The sequence below is a fragment of the Rhinolophus sinicus genome, linkage group LG03, assembly GCF_036562045.2.
Source record: "Rhinolophus sinicus isolate RSC01 linkage group LG03, ASM3656204v1, whole genome shotgun sequence".
NCBI classification, from domain to species: Eukaryota; Metazoa; Chordata; class Mammalia; order Chiroptera; family Rhinolophidae; genus Rhinolophus; species Rhinolophus sinicus.
Genome location: NC_133753.1, coordinates 102375413 through 102398539, shown reverse-complemented (window position 1 = coordinate 102398539; position 23127 = coordinate 102375413). Strand labels below are relative to the sequence as shown.

At 35.8% G+C, this 23127-nt stretch overlaps 1 protein-coding gene and 2 pseudogenes across 3 annotated transcripts in view; all 3 read left to right on the top strand.

Moving 5' to 3' along the window:
* Positions 1-23127, top strand: part of BAZ1B (bromodomain adjacent to zinc finger domain 1B) — a 68677-nt gene that overhangs the window by 10377 nt on the left and 35173 nt on the right. For all 3 annotated transcript variants that reach the window (XM_019754960.2, XM_019754962.2, XM_019754961.2), the window contains exons 3-6: positions 2074-2218; positions 10337-10538; positions 14815-14936; positions 16795-16992. In XM_019754960.2, coding sequence (XP_019610519.2) covers positions 2074-2218; positions 10337-10538; positions 14815-14936; positions 16795-16992 — 667 coding nt within the window. The remainder of the gene's footprint in view (positions 1-2073; positions 2219-10336; positions 10539-14814; positions 14937-16794; positions 16993-23127) is intronic.
* LOC141570384 (small ribosomal subunit protein uS2B-like) lies at positions 2590-6813 on the top strand (annotated as a pseudogene).
* On the top strand, positions 7617-9110 carry LOC141570383 (calmodulin-like; annotated as a pseudogene).

Here is a 23127-nt window from a genome sequence, read left to right as displayed (position 1 = left end):
CTAGGATGCTGTTCAGGTTGGGAGTCATGGCACTATTGGGAAGGGAGAGAATGAGATGGATCCTCTCATTCTTCCTGAAAAGAGGGTTTTGGCCATAACCGGAAAACCACTACACACTTTGTTTTTGAAAAGTTTTACACATTAGCATGTTAAAGATTTTCAGAAGACCTGTAATAAAGAAATGTTAGCTTGGTTTGATCTTGTGGGCTTCAAACTTCTTTGACCTCAGAACTGATTGCATCAGTTGGAAGTTCTGAAGAACACACTCGAGGAATGTTTTATGTGATTGGATAGCTAACAAGATAGGGGGTGATGGGAGGGATAACTGAAAAAGACAGGTTTTACAATTATTCAGAGTAGAAATATTTTTTTTTCTGATTATAAAAGTAATGCATACTTGTTATAAGAATGTAAATAACACAGAGTTAGTAAAAGAATCTGAACATCATTGTCCAATTTCATTCAGAAATAACCCAGACAAATGAAGTTTAAGCCAAGTGACTGGGAGGATTAATGGAAAGAGTGTGTGAATTTATAGGGGCCAAGAAAGGCCTTAGGAACTTGAGGAAGGCTGAGGACAGCTCAGAAGCATGGTTAAGCAGTGAAGGAGGACATTGGGGAGAGGACGAAGGTTACAGCCTTAACAAAGGCAGGGAGACCAGAAGCTTATTGATTGTGACTAGGGAAAAGCAGCTAACTCGGTAGGTTAATTGTAAGGGAGTGTAAGAGGTTTTTTTTTTCTTCTCCCCAAGTCAAGTTGTTGTCCTTTCAATCTTAGTTGTGGAGGGCGCAGCTCAGCTCCAGGTCCAGTTGCTGTTTCTAGTTGCAGGGGGCACAACCCACCATCCCTTGCGGGAGTTGAACTGGCAACCTTGTGGTTGAGAGGACGCGCTCCAACCAACTGAGCCATCCGGGAGGCAGCTCGGCTCAAAGTGCCATGTTCAATCTTAGTTGCAAAGGGGGGAGCCCACCATCCCTTGCGGGACTCGAGGAGTTGAACCGGCAACCTTGTGGTTGAGAGCCCACTGGCCCATGTGGGAATCGAACTGGCAGCCTTTGGAGTTAGGAGCATGGAGCTCTAACCGCCTGAGCCACCAGGCCGGCCCTGTAAAAGGTTTTAAGTCTAGCAGTCAGTTGGTGGAACATTTGTAGTTATGAATAATAGAGTGATTGAGACTATTTTAAGATGATAATAAACCTAATACTTAAATTTGCATGAATGTTCTCATGCCTGATGACCGCCCCTTTACCCACAGCACAAATACTAAACTATCTGATCAGAATTAGATATCTAAAGATCCATTTAGGTTGCTTTCTATTTTCTGCTACCATGAAGAATTCAGCAGTGAATATCTTTGTGTACATATGACAGTTTTGATAATTGTTGTCAAACTGCTTTCCAAAAGAGTTGAAACATAGGCTGTCGGTAGTATATGAGTGTTACATTCCACTAGTCAGTTGCCCGTGTTGGGTATAATTAAAATCTTTTTTGCTAGTTTAGTAAGTGAAAAGTGGTACATCATAGTTTTACTTTGCAAGGGCTTTGGAGTTCAAGTCATGGTTCTAACATGTTGACTCTTTCTGATTAATTTTCCTTATCTATAAAATGAAAATTCTAGGTACCTCATAATGTATTATAAGAACTAAATGAATGAATATATATGAAAGCATATTATTGATTTGAGATGTAATATAAACATAATTGTTATGGTGCCCTAACCAAAAAATGGGAAGAGGCTATGAATAAATAAGTCACACCTAGAAAGGGAAATCTGCAAAAAAAAAAAAAAAAGAAAAGAAGAAAAAAAAAACTAATGGAAAAATAATCAGTCTTACTAATGATGTGCCCATTATTTTTATTTTATAGATGAGAAGATTAACCTGGATAGGTCAATCTGACAAACTACTTAAAAGTTCTTTTCTTTTTCTTGTGTATCACGTGGTTTTAATCTTTGTATTCCCCAGTGCCTTGCATATATTTACCAAAGAAATGTTTGAATTGACCCCTGAATCGAATTAAAACTGGATAGGTTTTTCTGTGTTTTCTTGGTAATTAATGGCATACTTGTTTAGTTTGAAGGAAGAGTTTCCTGCCTGGTATGAGAAACTTGTTCTGGAAATGGTTCACCATAACACAGCCTCCTTAGAAAAGTTGGTAGATACTGCTTGGTTGGAGATCATGACCAAATATGCTGTGGGAGAAGAGTGTGACTTTGAGGTAAGTGCCTTTCTTTTTTTTTTAATGTAATTTGACTCACTAACCATATGTCAGGATTGGAGCTACTGATGTAGATTACAGAATGCATTTCTGTGTGTATAAAGTTGTGTTAATAAGAAGCTTGCTTTTCTTAATATCAAATATAAGGACCAAATTTTAGAATCATAGTCATTATTGGGAATGTTTAATGTTATAATTGTTATACTGTGTATCATTGCACTTTTGTTTTCCCTATTTTATACCTTATTAATAATTCAGTGCGATCTTGGCTTTTTTTTTTTTTTTTGTAATTTTTTTCATACTTTGTTTAAAAGACTCAGATGTATTTAATCCAAAATCTATGGTACCAACAAGCAAAGGATCTCATTTCATTGTGATAGTGAGTGAGTTGACTTTTTTCTTTTTCATCTGAAATTTGTTTTTTAATTTTCCATCTCAAATAGCTCAGGGATAACTATTACTAAAGTGATACCTAACACTAAAGCAATCCCTATATAATCCTTTGAAAGCTTAACGTAAGATTCAGAAGGAAGGGAACTGACATTTGTTAAATATCTGTATGTACTGGATACTGGGCTAGTCATTTTATGTAATGTCTTGCAGAATCTGCACAGAAATGTTGAGGTAATAAACAGGCTCAGGTATTTAAACAGGTTGTTTACATTATTAACTCATGAGATACAAGTGATTTCAGTTGTATGTAATAAAATATCTAACAGGCCAGTACTTTTCAAACTTTAGCCTAAATAAAATCACTTATTTTTTTAAACTGTTTCAAAACATTGAAGCAGAAGGAATGCTTCCAAACTTATGAAGCCAGTATTATCCTGATACCAAAACCAAATAAAGACGTTAAAAAGAAAGAAAATTACAGGCCAATATCCTTGATGAACATAGGTACAAAAATTCTCAACAAAATATTAGCAAACTGGATTCACAATGCATTAAAAGGATTATACACCATGACCAAATGGGATTCATTCCAGGGATGCAAGTATGGTTCAACATCCATAAATCAGTGATACATCACATTAACAAAATAAAGGGTAAAAACCATATGATCATCTCAGAAAAAGCATTTGACAAAGTTCAACATTCTTTATTATAAAAACTCAACAAAGTGGGTATAGAAGGAACATGTCTCAACATAATAAAGGCAATGTATGACAAACCCACAGCTACCATCATACTTAATGGTGAAAAAAGCTGAAAGCCTTTCCTCTAAGATCAGGAACAAGATGAGGTTTCCCACTATCACCACTTCTGTTTAACATAGTGGTGGAAGTCCTAGCCAGACAAGACAAAAACAATCAAAGGTATCCAAATTGGAAAGGAAGAAATAGAACTCTCATTTGCAGGTAACATGGTACCATGTATAGAAAACTCTAAAGACCACTGGGAAACTATTAAAACTAAAAAATGAATTTAGTAAAGTTGCCGGATACAGAATCAATGTACAGAAAACTGGTGTGTTTCTATGTACCAATAATGAAGGAGTAGAAGAAAAAATTAGGAAATCAATCCCATTTATAATTGTATCAGAAAGTATAAAATACCTAGGAATAAATTTCACCACGATAGCACAACTAAAGATACAAAAGAGGACTTCCAGAACTGCTTTAGAAAGTGGCAAGAACGGTGGGATAAGTGTGTTTGAAGCAAGGGGGAGTACTTTGGAGGGATTAATGGCAATGTATCTTTTACTCTAATAATATTTTTTTAATTTAAATATTCACCATAGTTTTTAATCATACCTCGTACTACCTAACATGATACAGTGATTCAGTGCAATCCCTATTAAAATATCAATGGCATTCTTCTCAGAATTAGAACAACTCATCCTAAAATTGATATGAAACCACAAAAGACCCCGAATGACCAAAGAAATACTGAGTGAGAACAAAGTGGCAAACTTATACTACAAAGCTACAATAATCAAAATAGCATGGTACTAGCATAAAAACATATATCAATGGAATAGAGAGCCCAGAAATAAATCCTCATTTACATGGTTAATTAATCCTCACATGTTTATGGTTAATTAATCTACAAGAAAAGAGGCAAGGATATACAGTGGAGTAAAGATAGTCTTCAACAAGTGGTGTTGGCAAAACTGGACAGATACATGCAAAAAAATGAAATTGGACCACTTTCTTACACCATATATAAAAATAAACTGAAAATGGATTAAAGACTTAAATATTAGACCTGAAACCATAAAACTTCTGGAAGAAAACATAGGCAGTAAACTCTTGGACATCGCTCTTAACAATATCTTTTTGGATATATATCTTTGGTCAAGGACACAAAAGAAAAACAAATGGGACTACATCAAACTAAAAAGTTTTTGCACAGCGAAGGAAACTGTCAACAAAACAAAAAGCCTACCAAGTGGGAGAAGATACTTGCAAGTGATAACCTCTTATAAGGGGTTAATATCCAAAATATGTAAGGCACTCATACAACTTACATCAAAACGCAAGCAATCCAATTAAAAAATGGGCAGAGGACCTGAACAGACATTTCTCCCAAAATGACATACAGAGATGGTCAACAGACATGAAAAGATGTTCGATATCACTAATCAGGGAACTGCAAATTAAAACCGCAATGAGATATCACCTTATACCTGTCAGAATGTCCATCATCAATAAATCAACAAGTGCTGGTGAGGATGTGGAGAAAAGGGAACCCTTGTACACTCTTGGTGGGATTGTAAATTAGTGCAGCCACTATGGAAAACAGTATGGAGATGCCTCAAAAATTAAAAATAGAGCTGCCATACGATCCAGCAATTCCATTTCTGGACATTTATCCAATGAAAACAAAAACACTAATTCAAAAAAATTTATGTACTTTCCACGCTATACAGTATTGTTCTTGATGCCCACGTAACTTAAAGGAAACTGTCACAATGTCCCTAGCCTTTGATGTCCTCAAATTTCTTGTAGCAGTAACACACTTAGGTGGCACCATCCGCCCGCCCCTTTCTTCCTCCTCCCTCCCCTCCCACTCCGGTTCAAGCCGTTGTTTCTCAGTCTAGTTGTGTAGGACACAGCTTCCTGGCTCATGCTGGTATTATGAGCCTTGCACTCTCCCCAGCTGGCTGAGGCAGCTGGTCTCCAGTCGTCGGTCGGCTGCTCACAGCAGCTCATGGCAGCTCTCGCTGGCTGCCGGCCATTCACGATGGCTGCCGGTCACCATCCACTCATGGCAGCACACGGTAGCTCACGGCAGCTCACGCTGGCTGCTGGCCACTGACTGTTCAGGGCAGCACAGAGTAGCCCGCGGCAGCACTCAGCCGCCCAGCTCCAGGGAGAGCTGTTGTTCACAATCTTAGCTGTAGAGGGCGCAGCTCACTGGCCCATGTGGGAATCGAACCGGCGACCTCGGCATTAGGAGTACGGCGTTCCAACCACCTGAGTTACCAGACTGGGCCCGGCACCATCCTTGACTGGTAAATGGAACCGTACATCTACAAACAGAGACGTGATGGCATATACATCATAAATCTGAAGAGAACCTGGGAGAAGCTTCTGCTGGCAGCTTATGCTATTGTTGCCATTGAAAACCTGGAATACACGCTGGCCAGTGTTCTTGGGTGGCGATGTGTGCTGAAGTTTGCTGCTACCACTGGAGCCACTCCTATTTGCTGGCCATGTTACTCCTGGAACCTTCACTAGCCAGATACAGGCAGCCTTCTGGGAGCCGAGACTTGTGGTTACGGATCCCAGAGCTGACCACCAGCCTCTCACAGAGGTGTCTTCTGTTAACCTGCCTACCATTGCTCTGCGTAACACACTCTCCTCTGTGTTACATGGACATTGCTATCCCTTGCAACAACAAGGGAGCTCACTCAGTGGGTCTGATGTGGATGCTGGCCCGGAAAGTTCTCTGCATGAGTCACACCATCTCCCATGAACACCCCTGAGAGGTCATGCCTGATCTTTGCTTCTACAGAGATCCTGAAGAGATTAAAAAGTAAGAGCAGGCTGCTGCTGAAAAGGCTGTGCCCAGGAGGAATTTCCGGGTGAATGGACTTCTCCAGCTCCTGAGTTCACTATTGCTCAGCTTGAGGTTGCAGGCTGGTCTGAAGGCATGCAGGGGACCTTTGTGTCTATTCAGCAGTTTCCTACTGAAGACTGGAGTGTCAGCTGCCACTGAAGACTGGTCTGCAGCCCCCACTGCTCAGGCCACTGAATGGGTAGGAACAACCACCAAGTGGTCCTAAGCTGTTCTTCCACAAATGCTTATTAAACAAAATGGAAATAAGGTTGATGAAAAATAGTTTCTAAAAGTTAAAAATAAAAGGTATATGCACCCTATGCTCATTGTAGCATTACTAGTTACAGCCAAGATACGGAAGCAACCCACATGTCCATTAATGAATGGATAAAGATGATGCGGTAAATATATACAATGGAATATTACTCAGCAACAACAAAAAAATGAAATCTTGCCATTTGAAACAGGCTGAATGAACCTAGGGAGTATTATGCTAAGTGAAACGAATCCGACAGAGAAAGACAAATACTGTATGATCTCACTTATATGTGGGATATAAAAAAATAAAAATGAGTAAACAAAACAGAAACAGACCCATAGATCTAGAGAGCATGCTGATGGTTGCCAAAGGGGAGGGGTGGGAGGGATGGGGATTGATATAAAAGGAAGGTGTAAAACAAATGAGTTGCTTAAAGAAACAGGGAGGGTACTATTTTTCTATTTTGGATAAGGGTTTTATTTTTACAAGTTTGATGTGATCACCATAGGTGGACAAAGAATCTCACACACATAGACATATACACATGGACATAGACAGACTCAAATAATAGTCATGAGCCTACCGAAATGAAAACAACAGGCAAAGGAAAGGAAGAAAACAGACACACACAGACATGAGGATAGATACAAGATAAACAAATTAAGAGAGGTGTACACAGATACAAACACAGTTTTCTTATAAACCCATCAACCTGGCCAGTCTGCCCATCTTGGGAAATAGTAGCTGATTCAGCTCAGCAGGGAGCAGCTGAATAATTGAAAGATTCCTTGTCCAGAAGGCTTAAATATATGACCACTACCCTAGGCAAGGAGATGCAATATAAAGGCTCATTTCAGGTGCCAACTTGTGGTTCCAGTTAATCTTCTTCACTGATGAATTGTCTCAAACATGTAAGGAAGAAATAATACCAATTCTATACAAACTCTTCCAGAAAATAGAAGAGGAGGGAATTCTTTGTGATTCATTTTATGAGGTCAGTATTACTAATACCCAAACTATATAAACACATTACAAGAAGAAAACTACAGACAAGAAAAACAAATATATATGTATATATGTTCACAAAACTCTCTCATGAACATAGATGTAAAAATTCTAAAAAAAAAAAAAAATTTTAGCAAATGAAACCCAACACTGTATTAAAAGGATAATACATAATGACCAAATAGTTTATCCTAGGAATGCAAAGTTGTTTTAAATTTGTAATTCTCCTTATTGAAAACAAGAAAAACAATCTGATCTCAGTTTACACACACACACACACACAGAAAAACATTTGACAAAATCCAACATCAATTCCTAATAAAAACTCTCAGCAAACTGCCAAGAGAAAAGAAACTTCTTCAACCTGATAGAGGATATTTACAGAATAACTTGCAGCTAACACCATACCTAATGGTAAAAGACTGAATGTCTGCCCTCCCATTCTACTTGACATTGTATTGGAGGTTCTAGTCTGTGTAGTATGTCAAGAAAAAGAAAAGTCATCCAAATTGGAAAGGAAGAAATCAAATTATCTTCATTCCAGACAACATGATTGTCTATGTAGCAAATCTCATGGAATTTACCATAAAAGTTATTAGAACTAATAAGTGTGTTTAGCAGGGTGGCAAGATACAAGATAAATATACAAAAACCAATGTGTGTTTTTACATGTTTGAAATTTTAAAAAAGTAATAAATTAGCCTGAGTGGAGCAGGGAAGCTGAGTGGTTATGGGCTCACGTCTCAGAGACAGGTAGGTAGTGCTTGCAGCATGACTGACCAACTGACTGAAGAGCAGGTTGCAGAATTCAAAGAAGCTATTTCACTATTTGACAAGGATGGTGATGGAACTATAATAACAAAGGAATTGGAAACTAATGCGGTCTCTTGGGCAGAATCCCACAGAAGCAGAGTTACAGGACATGATTAATAACATGAATACTGATAGTAATGGCACAACGGACTTCCTGGAATTTCTGACAATGATAGCGAGAGAAATGAAAGACACAGATAGTGAAGAAGAAATTAGTGAAGCATTCCGTGTGTTTGATAAAGATGGCAATGGTTTTATTAGTGCAGCAGAGCTTCGCCATGTGATGACAACCTTGGAGAGACGTTAACAGGTGAAGAAGTTGATGAAATGATCAGGGATTCAGATATTAATGGTGAAGGGCAAGTAAACTGAAAATTTTTTATAAATGGTGGTAGCAAAGTGAAGATATTGTGCAGAATGTGTTAAATTTCTTGAACAAAATTGTTTATTTGCCTTTTCTTTGTAACTTATCAGTAAAAGGTTTCCCCCTACTGTCAAAAAAATATACATGTATACTAATTAGGACTTCATTCCTCCATGTTTTCTTCCCTTACTATCAATGTCCTGAAACCTTATTTTAGAAAATCAGTCAAGTGATATGTTGCTTGCAGCATCCTCTGGATATATCTAAGCCCTTCTGTACATCTAAACTTGGAGTTGGTCTAATGAGGGGACATCTATCTGGGTTATATCTTTTTTTAAGTAGAAACTGTCAGCATGTTGAAGTGTGGAGTTGTAACTCTGCGTGGACTATGGACAGTCAACAATATGTACTTAAAAGTTGCACTATTGCAAAACAGGTGTATTGTCCAGGTACTCGTACACTATATTTTTGTACTACTGGTCCTGTACCAGAAACACTTTCTTTTATTGTTACTTGCTTTTAAAACTTTGTTTAGCTACTTAAAGAAAATTTGCTTATAGCACAATTTGCCTCAAATCCATTCCAAGTTGTACATTTGTTTTCCAATAAAAAAATTTTACCCAATTAAAAAAAAAGCAATACTACTTCAATAACATCAAAAAATATGAAATACTTTGGGAGTAAATCTGACTAAAGATATGCATGACCTGTACCTAAAAATTATAAAACATTACTGAGTAATTAAAGAACACCTTACATTAACGTGTCAGTTCTTCCCAGATTCAATACAGTCCCAGCAGCTTTTTTGTAGGAATTGCCAAGCTGATTATAAAATTGATTTGGAAATGCAAAGAATCTAGCCAAAACAACTTTGCAGAAGAACGATAAAATTAGAGGCTCAATACTATCTGATTTTGCATCTTTAAATATTAAAGTATTAAAATGATGTGAAATTGGTGCAAAGGTAGACAAATAGATCAGTGGAACAGAATAGCATCCAGAAATAGACCCATATGTATACATACATGCATACATAAACACATACACACACTACTGAAATTTGGTAGAAGTGGAAAGGTAATTAAGCGAAGAAAAGATAGTCTTTTTAGTAGGTGGTTCTGGAAAAATTGGATATCCATATGTATAATTGACTTTATAAAATGGAAATTCTTGAACTGTAACTACATACATCTGTGGTTTGTGCAATGATTGCCTTTGGCCTTAGTACATTGGTACATAAATTATGAATTAGATTGTGATCATTTTATTTTTTAAGATGTCATATTTTAACCTAGAAGTCTGAAAAATAAAATTGGAAAGACATCACTGTACTTGGCTACTTTATAGAGTTTTAGTGAGTTTTTTTTTTTTAACTTTTATTTATTTTAAGTGTGTTTTTCCAGGATCCATCAGCTTCAAGTCAAGTAGTTGTTTCAATCCAGTTGTGGAGGGCACAGCTCACAATTGTTTCAGTCTAGTTGTGGAGGGGTCAAACCAGCAACCTTAAGAGCACTGCGCTCTAACCAACTGAGCTAACCGGCCACCCCAGAGTTTTAAGGAATTTTTGTCAAGTGAGGTGGAATGTATAATGGATTAATATATTCTAAACATTATCTTTAAGTTTCTAGTTCTTATTCATTATCTCTGATTCTCTCTCCTGTCTCCTTTATAGATTGGGAAGGAAAAAATGCTCAAGGTGAGGATTGTGAAGATACATCCTTTGGAGAAAGTGGATGAAGAGGCCACTGAGAAGAAATCTGATGGTGCCTGTGATTCTCCCTCAAGTGACAAAGAGAATTCTAGTCAAATCGCTCAGGAGCATCAGAAGAAGGAGGCAATTGTAAAAGAGGATGAAGGAAGGAGAGAGAGTATTAGTATGTATGATGCTAGCTTTCTTATGTGACTCTGTTTATTTTATTATACACAGATCTTTTTGTATTCTCTTTCCACTAAACTTGTAATTGAGTTTTGTAGATAGATAGACATGCTTTTGTTCATTTATGATTCAGAAAACAACTAAAATACTCAGAACATTTTGTAAATCTCCCTACACAATTAAGACCCTTGGGAAGTAATTTCCTCTAGTTGCTTAGAAATCTATGTGCGCATACCTAGCTACTCAACAGGGTAAAGAAAATTTGCTTTCCTTTTCTAAGTTGGGAATACGAATGTGTGTGTGTGTGTAGGGGGTCAGAGTAGGAGGCACAAATTCTAATTCCCCCCCCCTTTTTCCGCCCCCCCCCACTCACTCCCGTTTAAGCCATTGTTTCTCAGTCTAGTTGTGTAGGACACAGCTCCCTGGCCCATGCTGGTATTATGAGCCTTGCGCTCCCCCACAGCTGATGCAGTCGGTCGCAAGTCGGTCGCCAGTCATCGGTTGGCTGCTCACAGCAGCTCTTGCTGGCTGCCGATAGCTTTCACTGGCTGCCAGCTGCTCATGGCAGCACATAGTAGCCCACGGCAGCCTCTTGCTGCTCAGGGCAGCCCAGCTCCAGGGAGAGCTGTTGTTCACAGTCTTAGTTGTAGAGGGCGCAGCTCACTGGCCCATGTGGGAATCAAACTGGCAACCTTGGCTTTAGGAGCAGGGCGCTCCAACCACCTGAGCCACCAGGCCGGCCCCAATCTATTTCTCTTCACATTGTAAGCCAATGTGATGGTTTTAAGATACTTCCTTTTATCTATATTCTGTAACTCAGGTCCCTCTCGGATGGGAGCTGCCAGAATTTTGAAACACTGTGATGTCTAAAAGTAATTTTTAGAGACTTGGAGATTCTAACAATACAGTTTTGAAAGTTGAAGAACTGACATTGCCCATTGGGAAAATTATTCAGCCTCTGAAGCTTCCATTTAAAAAAACAAAATCTGTAAATAAGGAATTTGACTGGAATAGATTCCTTCTGTCTCAAAATATGAGTACTCAAAAGGGTTTACGTATTTTGAACCTCTCCCCATGACTGTTAGACAATCAAATAATTTTACCTCACGTTTAAGTGGTACAGAGTTTGAATTAGAATGTCGTAGTAGAGTATTATGCTGTCAGTTTTCCATTCTATTTTGTGTCTTTCCAGATGTTTTCGATATGTGCAGATGGTTTTAGAGAGACATCGTTATCTAGCTCCAAGGAAACTTTAGATACTAGTGTTGTAGCTGGTCCACCCCAGTTGTTGATACTTCAGTTTTTCTTTTAATAATTTTAAAATTGCAGTTAATATTATATTACTGTACAGTACTATGTTAGTTTCAGGTGTAATTAATACTTCTTTTTGTTTTCCACTCTGTATTATGAATGCTAATGTCTGTGTTTTTAGTTCTTCTTTTCTTTTTTATACTGAAGGTTTTTTTCTTTTTTCTTTTTCTGTAAGAGTGCCAGGTTATTAAAAAGTGACACTTGGTCAACCCCAAACAGCAAGCACCTCCCCATTCTTCCTAACCTGGCCCTGCTACATCTAGCTCCTTGGTACCAGGAGATCAGACGTGTCTCTTAGTTTAAAGGTATTGATAACACAGAAGATTATTCAGTATATCGGTGTCTCAACCTTGATTGCCACTAGAATCAAGGAATTTACAAATATTGTTGTTGAGACTCCACCCTAGGCAACAAAATGAAATACTCACTGGGATTAGTGTCTGGATATTGGTTATTGAGGAAAAAAAATCTCTTTGGGTGATTCTTATGTAGAATCAAGGTTTTGAGACCTTGGACAAACTTGAAACATATGCAACCCACCTTTTTATGATCTTACAGCAGGATTCAAGTTGGTCTGAAAACAGGAAAGCCAAGTAATCCCTGAGAAGCCCAAGTAGAGCAAGAAATATGGAGAAAAGACCATTTTTCAAATGTTTTTATCTCTTCTTAAAGTTCTCATACACTCATATCAGATACTGAAGTTTTCTAATATGTGCAATACTTAAAATCCCAGGACTCGACGTTGATAAATGTTTTGGTTAGGTATTAGCTGATGATATGTCCTGTAAAACTTCTTTCTTCTAGATTCAGATCATTGGACTACCAATGATGTGTTGTAGCTGTTAATTTTATGCCTTAAGCATTGTGTACCAGGACCCCTACCTAGTTTTAAGCTTTGACTTCTTTTTTAGTGTTCTGTGCCTTAGTTTAGTTTTCAGTTATTGGGATATAATGTTATTGCTACTATGTGGAAAGAGTGGTGGGCAGATTAAAGAACTTGTGTGATGATGCCATCGGAATATTTTCAGGGGAACAATTGATTAGAATTTCCATAGAAATGATAGATAAATTCCCGTATACAAAATATTTTCTTACCAGTTGACCTTGCCTTCTACTTTATGAAAATAATAATGAATTAGGCAGGAACTTTTTCAGCTTTGTGATGTTAAACTCCCTGTTATAAATTTCTCTATTCTTCCTCCATCTTAGTAGGGAACTATCTTTCTTCTTGTCTAAAATACTTGTGCTTTGTATTCCATTTCCTCCTACTTTCTCAAGGGTTGGATTAATTTATATTATTCTACTCTATAGTGTTTTTTAACCTTCTTGCTAGTGATTCTTTTTTTTTTTTTTTAATTGGGGAATGTTGGGGAACAGTGTTTTTTTCCAGGGCCCATCAGCTCCAAGTTAAGTCGTTGTCTTTCAATCTAGTTGTGGAGGATGCAGCTCAGCTCCAAGTTGAGTCTCCATTTTCAGTCTTTAGTTGCAGGGGGCTCAGCCCACCATCCCATGCGGGAATTGAACAGGCAACCTTGTTAAGAGCTCGTGCTCTAATCCACTGAGCCATCCGGCTGCCCATCACTAATGATTGTTTTCAATTTATAAACAAAATTTTATTTTCTAAAAACAAAAACATATCCTCTCTTGATCCTGTTCTCTTTGTCTTATTCAAACCAAGATTCTTAAGAATGTTGTCTCTACTTTCTATCACTTTATTTCTTATGCTATTACAGTCTAACTTCAGCTTCTTTACTCCTGAAATTGTTCCTAATAAGATTATAGGTGACCTCCTAATTGCCAAATCCACTGATTTCTTAGCTATGTTTAACTTTTCTGTTACATTTAATTAACACTTTTGGTCACAATCATATCTTTTTACTTATTTGATACCACAGTCTCCTAGTTTTCCAACTACTTTTCTGTTTTTTTACTTCCTTTTTCCCCGTTATTCCTTAGATTTTTTTCCCAAAGGTTGTTGTTCTGCCTTTTTATTTTAATTCAAATCTGTTGTATTTCATCATGCCCACGGTTTTAAACTCAATCTGTCTATAGGCTGATGATTCCCAAACCTAGATCAACTTAATTTCTTAACTTTAGACCTAGTCTTCAGTTACATGTCCCAGGCAATTCAAATTTAACACATGTAAAGCTAAATTGATCATCTAATTATTTATGTTGTCTCTCCAAGGCAAGTAAACAAGAACCCTGATGTTTTTTAACATTCTCTTACTCAATTAACGATACCATCATCTACTCCATCCCAAAGGCAGAAAACTTGGAAACTTTTAACATTCCCACATCTAGCTGGTTACCATGTCTGTCTTCTGACTATCTCTTGGCTCTTTCCTTCTCCATTCTGGTTGCATTAATTCAGGTGTTTAACATCGTATCTTCTGATTTCCTTATCTTCAGTTTCACCTTCACATTTTATTTATTTGCTAACTGCTGAAAGTTTTCTTTTTTTAAATTTTTCATACTAGTGATTTTCCCAAAATGTACGTCTAGTTAGTAAGACCAAAAATCATTTGTTTCCCTAGTGCCCACAAGACAAATTCCAATCTCTTTAAACGGTATATAATGTTCTTTATAATTTGCTCCTTATTCACCTCGTTAGTCTGATTTTTTACAATATTCTAGATCATATTCACCCATACTTCATTACTTGCAGTCTCTGAACAAGTCATATTTTTTCTATTTTTTCTAGGCCTTTCCTGCCTATCTTCCAGATTAAGTTAGACATAGTATTTTTTCTGTACCAACTTCTATTATAGTATTTACCACATTGTATTATACTTGTTGTTGACTCCTCCCATAGACTTTAGCTTTAGCTGGTTGAAGTAGGATTTTATGATTCATCTTTCAGTGCCTGGTGCAGAGTAGATGCTGAATAAGACAGTTATTAATGAATGAATGGATAGTATTAAGAATCATTTTTTTCACTAATTTTTTCTTGATTTGACTAGATGACAGAGCACGTAGATCTCCACGAAAACTGCCTACTTCATTAAAAAAAGGAGAAAGGAGATGGGCTCCTCCAAAATTTCTGCCTCACAAATATGATGTGAAACTACAAAATGAAGATAAGGTTAGTTGGCTCTTTATATTAAGGCTCTTACATGAGGTACATGTTGTTTAAGAAAATATCATAGGACTAGTTTTCTGCGAAAATATAAATGAATGTGTTTCTACAACAAATTATGAGTGGTTGTCTAGTCTTAGTAATTAAGATTTTAAGTTAAATTGTATTTTCTAGGAAATTACATGCTTTTTCCCTTTTAATAGAAATTATTAGGGTTAAGAGTAATTTGCATTTGAACTTCAAACTCAGATAGTTTGAAAAATAAGGATCTATCCCAGCAGTTACAGACTTCTGAGGTAAAAGCTCTTCCCAGTTAAAAGTAGAGCAATTTGTAATGTAGTTAAATTCAGAAACTGATTCAACACTAATTAGTGCTTTTTCAAGGAATCTGTGGAGCTAATAATCTAAAATAATAGTAAACACCATTAAAACAACTTAGTACTGTGTTTCATTGATTCTAAGATGTTCACCTTTCATATTTTTTAATACGTCAAGAATCAGTATATATCTTAAAGTCAACTGGCAAGAATTTTTTTCTTAAGTGGTGCATAAAATAATGTTTTTCATTAATAACATCTCAGATTCCATAAACTGTGATATATTACTTTCAGGTACTCATATACCTGTGTGTAAAATCTTATGATTAGAAAGAAGTGGGAAGGGCGGCTGGGTGTGGAAGGCAGCTGCACATTTTTCTTCATGTTTAACTGTTTTATAGAAGAAATTTCTAAGGCCTGAGAAATGTACTAATTATGTCAAAGTTCCTAATTTAGTAAATGAGATTTGGGAGGATTATAGCCCCTATTTTTTTGCCTCTTTTAGAGTGTTGTTTTTTCCCCACCTCAGAATGTTGACAAGTCCTATTCCATTTTGACTCATTTGTTTTATAGTTAGTGATGTCAAGACGTAGCTAGATTGTGAGGACTTCTTTATATTTGAAAATGTTAAATACAATTTTTCGCTAAGTTTCTTACCTCCTGTTCAGCAAGGTAGCCCGTTGAAACATCGCTAGGGAGTTTCAACTACTTCCCTGATTATCATTTGTATTCTTATTGATGAATATACATTGTTTTGTTTCACATCCTAAAAAAGTTTATAGGATGATAGAAAATGCAAATAATAAAGATATTTCTAATCTCATACTCAGATGATAATTGATGAATATAGATGTGGTTAATGGTGGTTATCTTCTAAGTGACTTTTAAAAGTAGGAATATTCTATACATACTATTTTGTTGCTTGCTTTTTTCATTTACTGCATGGTAAGCATCTGTATTGTCATTACATTTTCTTCCAAAACAATGTTCTCAGGTTGCAGTGTATATATTAGGCACCAGGGAGTTTATTAAAAATGTAGATTCCCAGGCTTTACTGCTAGAGATTCTTCTGATTCAGCAAGTTTGGGGTGAGGCCTAGGCATTTGCATTTTAATAGCACCCTAGATGATTCTGATGCTTTGTTCTGACTGAGAAATGTTTTTCCCCCATGGCTGTATGGTATCCATTAAATGGGTGTATTTTAATTTTTAAAATCAATCCCTTATTAATGTGCCTTTATATAGTCCTACCCTTTCTTGTTTTTGCTTTTATAACAAGTTGATGACTGTCCATTTATTTCTAAATTTTAATGAGAGAAATTGCTGGTTCAATGGATATACACATTTTAGGACTTGGATACATATTGACAAATTACCTAGGGGTATCTTTAAATGAACATACTGTCTCTGAAAATTATTTTTTCTTCCATTTAGTTTATAGCCCTATTTTATAGATGGAATTAGGATTTTTCTGGAGAGAACATAAATCTTCTCATTGGTTAATTTATTTTTACCCCAGTGTTGAGTTGTTTATATTTGTTAACCTAGATCATCAGTAATGTGCCAGCAGACAGCTTGATTCGTACAGAACGCCCACCAAATAAGGAGATACTTCGATACTTTATACGGCATAACGCTTTACGGGCTGGCACTGGTGAAAATGCACCTTGGGTGGTTGAAGATGAGTTGGTGAAGAAATATTCCCTGCCTAGCAAGTTCAGTGACTTTTTACTTGATCCATACAAGGTAAGGTCACTATTAGTTTTTGAACAGCAAGATAGAACACTATTAGATGAGTTTCTTTTCTCAGATGGCTCCAATAAGATTAGATTTATAACAGATTTTGAACTCTAACATCAGATAATGAATTCAAAACTTCTCAGGTATGTCTCATGTAGGTTGTGGTGTGTGGGGTTTGTAGGGGAGAGGCCACATTGCCCTATCTCCCCTAATTCGGTTTTTCACTATGGTTGCCTTATTAACAAAAAAACTACATATATGTGCTTTTTTTTTTGCCTCAGATCCTTGGAATGAGGTATGGTATAAATACAAAAAATATTTTACAAATTGATTCTTAAAAATGAAAACTGATTTTGTATATCAGAAAAGATGATAAAATATACTGGCAGCCTTGAAAAGGACTTGGAATGAGTATTATTTTGACAGGTTAGTAGGAAATTTGGCATTTCCCTTTTGAGAACTTTTTTTTTGTCTTATTTGATCTTCAAAGTATAGTTATGAAGTTGTATGGTGTGTGTATGTTAACATTTTACTTTCCAGTTTGTGAAATGGAGGCCAGTCTAATGAGAAGCAAAAGAAAGTAAATGACGAAAGCCAAGAAGACATTGGCCTCAGATTTCTGATTGTCTTTTCCATCTCAAGGTTTCTCCAATAAGATTTTTAATGTAGCTATGAGAGTATTTATGCTTCTTTCGTTGGTAAATATTTGCATACTGATATTTTCATCTTGGTCTCTGGGCCAGAATGGGACCAGAAGAGAGCTGCTGATCCATTGAAACTAAGTCAGAGTTCCAGGATTTCTTATTTTCCCCCTTTTCTTTTTAATTGTGAAAAACTAAGGATATCTTGAGTCACATAACTAAGTTACCTCAGTTACTTTATGTTGATTTTTGATGACAAAAGTATGTTGAGAAATAACTATTTCTCCAAACATTGATAAAGACCTCCAATCATAGTTTAGCATTTAGCATGTTTTCTTATTCAAGACCACCATGATAAAGCAGTATGCTCTTTACATTTATATTATTTGCATAAAAGGAAAAACTCAGGAATTAATTGGCATTTTCTAGATCAGGACTAAATTTTCCATGTAACTATAGTAAACCTAAAATTTTTCCTTAATATTTGCATTTACTTAGGGGAAATAATTTAATTCATTGTCATTTCATTGCTATAGTTTTGGAACTGATACAGCTTTTGCTGGTTTTAATTTAAGATTACTATTTTTACTGTATGAGAATCCTATATAAAATCATCTTGAGTGGGTTTTAGACTCTTGTATCATTTGAGTCCTTTAATAGTTACCTCTTTTTAAATGTTATAGCTGTCTTTTAATGTATTTTAGTTTAGTGATTCAAGTATGTTAATAACATAAAAGACTAGTATTTATGGTTAAAAGTTCTTTGGAGTTTATTAGAATAAAATGGATCCACACTTTGTAAGGACCAGAGATTAGAGTTCCAGGAACTTACATCTTGAAAAGCAATTTCTGAAAAAATTTGCTACTCTCAAATTTTCTAATGCATGCTTAAAATATTAACTTAATGAAAGTTGGCTATAATTCAGTTTGAGGCTTGAAAGTACAAGCTTGTATAGACTAAACTGCTATAAGAAGGCAGTGATTCTACCTAGTAAGAGAAATTGAGACTCATGTAAAATACTAGTCTACAAAATTAAGGGCATATACTTAGTTTTTATATATTTTTCCTACCTTAAACAATATTTATTATTCCCAATACTATTTGATATTTCACTGATTTTGTCTCCTCTCAGTTTTGCATAAAAGTTGTTACTCCTTTTTGTAAAATTAGTTTTCTTAAAGGCCTCTTGGCGACTCAGCCAGGATAGAATATAGTAAAGGGATAGATAAATAGACCATAAAACAGTGCTTTTGATTCTTTCCTCATCTAAGTGAAATTTTAAATAATGCATTGAAAATTAGAGTTTTGATCACATATGATCCACCTATCCCCAAAGCAACAATTTTTTTCTCTTTGTTTTCTCTTTGGTTTTGTAGAATTTAATGTTCTGCTAGGCTGCTGAATACAACTACTGTTGAGAGAAATGAGGCCTGGAGAGAGGAAGCAAGTTCTGAGTAATAGTTTTAGGAAAGGACTGATAGGGAAAACTTAGGTGGGAGAAAGGAAAATTATTTAAAGGTATAGAAGTTTGAACTGTTATCTGAATAGGACCTAGTATGATGAGGGTGTGTTTGTGGTCTTGTAAACACTAGAATATGAATTACTTGAGAACAAGTACTGTCTTACTCATTTTATATCCTGTGATGTTTAGCATAGGTATAATAGGTTTGTGGCTAGTGAATTCATTTCTTTAAGAACTTCTGTTCCTCAAGAAAAATGGAATTGACAGTTGAGTTTAGGGATAACAATTTTTTTGTAGGCCTAATGACTTGGAGGAATGATTTACAAGGCAATTGGGTAATAGGATAACTCATATAAGATGAAATCAGCCTTGCAGCTCATTTTCCTTTTCTAATACGTTCAGTTCTAGTGTTTTGTTATTCTGTCGATAACGTTTGAACTCTTATTTTGTAATGGTATATCCTAGTGGGGAAGCTTTTGGATAGAGACATAACAAGAAAATAATACTTTTTAAGAAATTTAGAATACTGAAATAATTTGAATGATTTAATATGGTTCTTAATACATTTTAGAAACATTTTATTTTGAAATAATGTTATATAGAGAAGTTGACAAAATACTATAGAGAATTTCCCTTCAAGTAGATTGTAGGAAATTCATGTAGATCCCTTAAATGTTAACATTTACCACATTTGTTTTATTATTTTCTCTCCATACACACACCAGTTTTTTTTCCCCCAGAGATATTTGAGAGTAGGTTATAAGACAGGATGCCTTTTTACAAAATACTTGAATATGTGTTTTTAAAAACAAGGATATTTTCTAATGTAACTATATAGTACAGTTATCAAAATCAGTAAATTAACATTGAAACAATACTATTACCTGACCTATATAGTTCTTACTCAAATTTTGCCATTTATCCCCATAACATACTTTTAGCCAAAAAATTTTCATTTTGGTTTTAATAGGATCCAGCGTAGTTTCATATATTACATTTACTTATGTCTCGTGAGGCTCCTCTGATATGGAATAATCCTGCTGTTCTTTGTCTTTTAAAAACCTTGACATTTTTAAAGAATACAAGCCAGTTTGTTTAATGCTCCTCAATTTGGGTTTATTTTCTCATGATTAGATTTAGGCTATGAATTTTTGGTAGAAGCACCACAGAAATGGTGTTGTGTTCTTCTCAATGAGTTATATCAGAAGGCACGTGATGTAATTTTGTGTCATTGCTAGTGATAATTATTATATTTTAAAAGATGTTTCTTATCTCTCCCAATAACTGATGTTTTTAATAACTGTTCATAGCCGTATGATTTTTCTTTAAATTTTGGCTCTCAAAGTTTGTTTGAGTTGGAGAATAGAACAGAAGTATTTTAAAAAATTAAATTATATTTTCAAAGCACTTAAAATATTTTATACCGTGTTTCCCCGAAAATAAGACCTAGTCAGACCATCAGCTCTAATGCATCTTTTGGAGCAAAAATTAATATAAGACCGGTTATTGTATTATACCCGGTCTTAAATTATAGTAAAATAAAACTGGGTCTTATATTAATTTTTGCTCCAAAAGATGCATTAGAGCTGATGGTCTGGCTAGGTCTTATTTTCGGAGAAACAAGGTAGTAACACATTTCACAAGTTTGCTGATGGAGGCATCTAGGTTGAGACAAACCCACTATATGAATGTTGCTTTGAAACTCCTAACATGGTTCCTTGGGTGAATGAGAAGAGTAAAAGAAGAATCAGAATATAGACAGCCAAAGTTTTCTAATTTAGGGTTCTTGCTGCTCACTGTTAAGTTAAATTTAGCATGTAAATGGGCTGCTCTAAATCAAGTTTCTTCATTTTTCTTGTTAGATTTCCTTTTTTGTGGTAGTGGTGGTTTGTTGCAGGTGACAGGGAACAAGTATAGAATTGTATATACTATTTTCTTATAGCCTCTCATGTTGCTGAGACAGATAATTATTCTTTCTTGTTTAGCAATTAGGAAGGGCTTTTACCGACAACTATAATAATACTGTTAATCCAGATGTCCATTCTTTTCTCCCTCCCTCCTCTAGTAGATTACTTATTCTGAATGGGAGGTAGGGGACACCCTTAGCACATAAGTGGTTTTATACTTTTTCAGATCCCCCTGAGTCCAGCCATGCTGGCTCCCCATTTGGCTGTGACTGCCCAGCATGCCCTATGCTGAGATGATCCAGTTACTGAAGGACTGCTCACGCTGGGAGCTGGCCTGTTGGGAGGGGGTTGGGTGAGTTAATTTCTTTCATTTTTAAGAGAAAAAAAGTTACATGGTGTGGCTTGGCAAAAAACACACCTTATAAATAAAAATGGGTAGCTGGACCCTTTTTCATGGTTAAGCCATCCCAGCTCTTTCTTGCATAATTTCTGCAAAATATATTGCTTCTAAGTAGAAGAAATTAGAGGAAACTTATGCTAAATTTGAATGACTTTTTAAATAGAAAGAAACAATCAGTAAATTAAATGGCCCAATTATAATCGACCCTATTAAAACATCTAAAATGGTGAAAATGAAACAGTCTCAAATTGGTGTCCTTTTTAGAATGATTTAAATATAACCTGTTATCCTAAGCATTAGAAAATGTATTATTCTATTTTGTCTGTACTCCGAAGATTTTCCAAGGCTAGCTGAAGACGTTGGTTAACTCTTGGGAGGCACATTTTTTGTCTTTAATTCCTGCCAGGATAGTGTTGGGTCTTACTCTGTGATTTATAGAATCGTCTTGAAATATGGTTCTCTATTGTCCACAAGAAGAGTGAAATCTTACCTAAGTTATCTTTGCTTATTCTTTTTAACTTGTTGAAACTATTTCTGGGGAACCAGAACTGGGAGATTCTGCAGGGATGTATCCCCTGAGTCACTGATAATGTTTATATTCTGTAAACTACAAATTTGTCAGCCCATGTTGATGCTGATAATTGAGTAACCCAATTTAGTCAGGCAACAAAAACAGTCAGCTAGAGGAACCATAACCTGTAATTGCCTGTAATTCTTAAAAGGCAGATTGATTTTTAAAGTTAGAGAACAGAGCCAGAAAAAGGGTTTGTTAAGTATAAGCCCATTTATTCATTGCAGACCATACTTAAACCTCTTGTGCTGCCTTGGTTTTGTGAGTTTGTTTCTCTGATTATATTCTTATATTTGGCAATGTAGTACAGCTTATTAAATTTTACTATTCCTGTTTGTTTACTCCAAACAAGAGCATAGGTGTTTTTCTGTATCATCTCTGGGATTTATTTCACCATAGCCATTTCCCTATAAAAGGGGTTCATAATTTCCTATTTGATAGTCTTTAGCTGTTTCCTTGCCTACATCTCATTTCACAGTAACCTGTTTTACCTACTGCCTCTAGATTGCTTCTTCATGTGTTGCTCTGATCAAGTTAGTTCCTTCCACTCAAAAACCTGAAGTTTTCTAGAATTAAGTATTCTTAAAGTAATCTAGTCTTTCTCCTAATCACTTGAAACAATTATTTCTTTTGAAATTGGCGGTACTTTTTATTGGTGGTTATTATTTCATTTAATTTGTGTTTTAGCTTCCAGTCCTTTTCTTAGTAATTATATTCTTTAAAGCATGGAAATCAAGTGTTTTTTGTTTGTTTGTGTTTTTAAATATACATTTAAACAGAAACAGTGGTATCCTGACAGGTTGACTGGTTCTAACGTAGTAACACATTTCTGTATGACGAGGATAAGGTAGAGGTTTGAGGAGACAGGAGAAGATGTGTGTCAAGGGAAGTGGGAAAGTGAATAGACTAAGGGAATACTGTGATTACTGGGTGCCATTCAGGAGAGGTACCTGGTTATGAATTTAAATAAGACTACACAGTCATTGTAGTTTTTATTCTAGTCTTGTTTAAGCCAGACACGTGCAGGCCAGGAGTAACTAGATACGAGAGCAAAGGAGACGAGAGAACTGTCGCTTTATGCAGGACTGATTATAATTACTGACTGGACTTTAATCTGGGTAAGAGGGATAAGGAAGTGAGCATGGTGAAAATGTGATAGA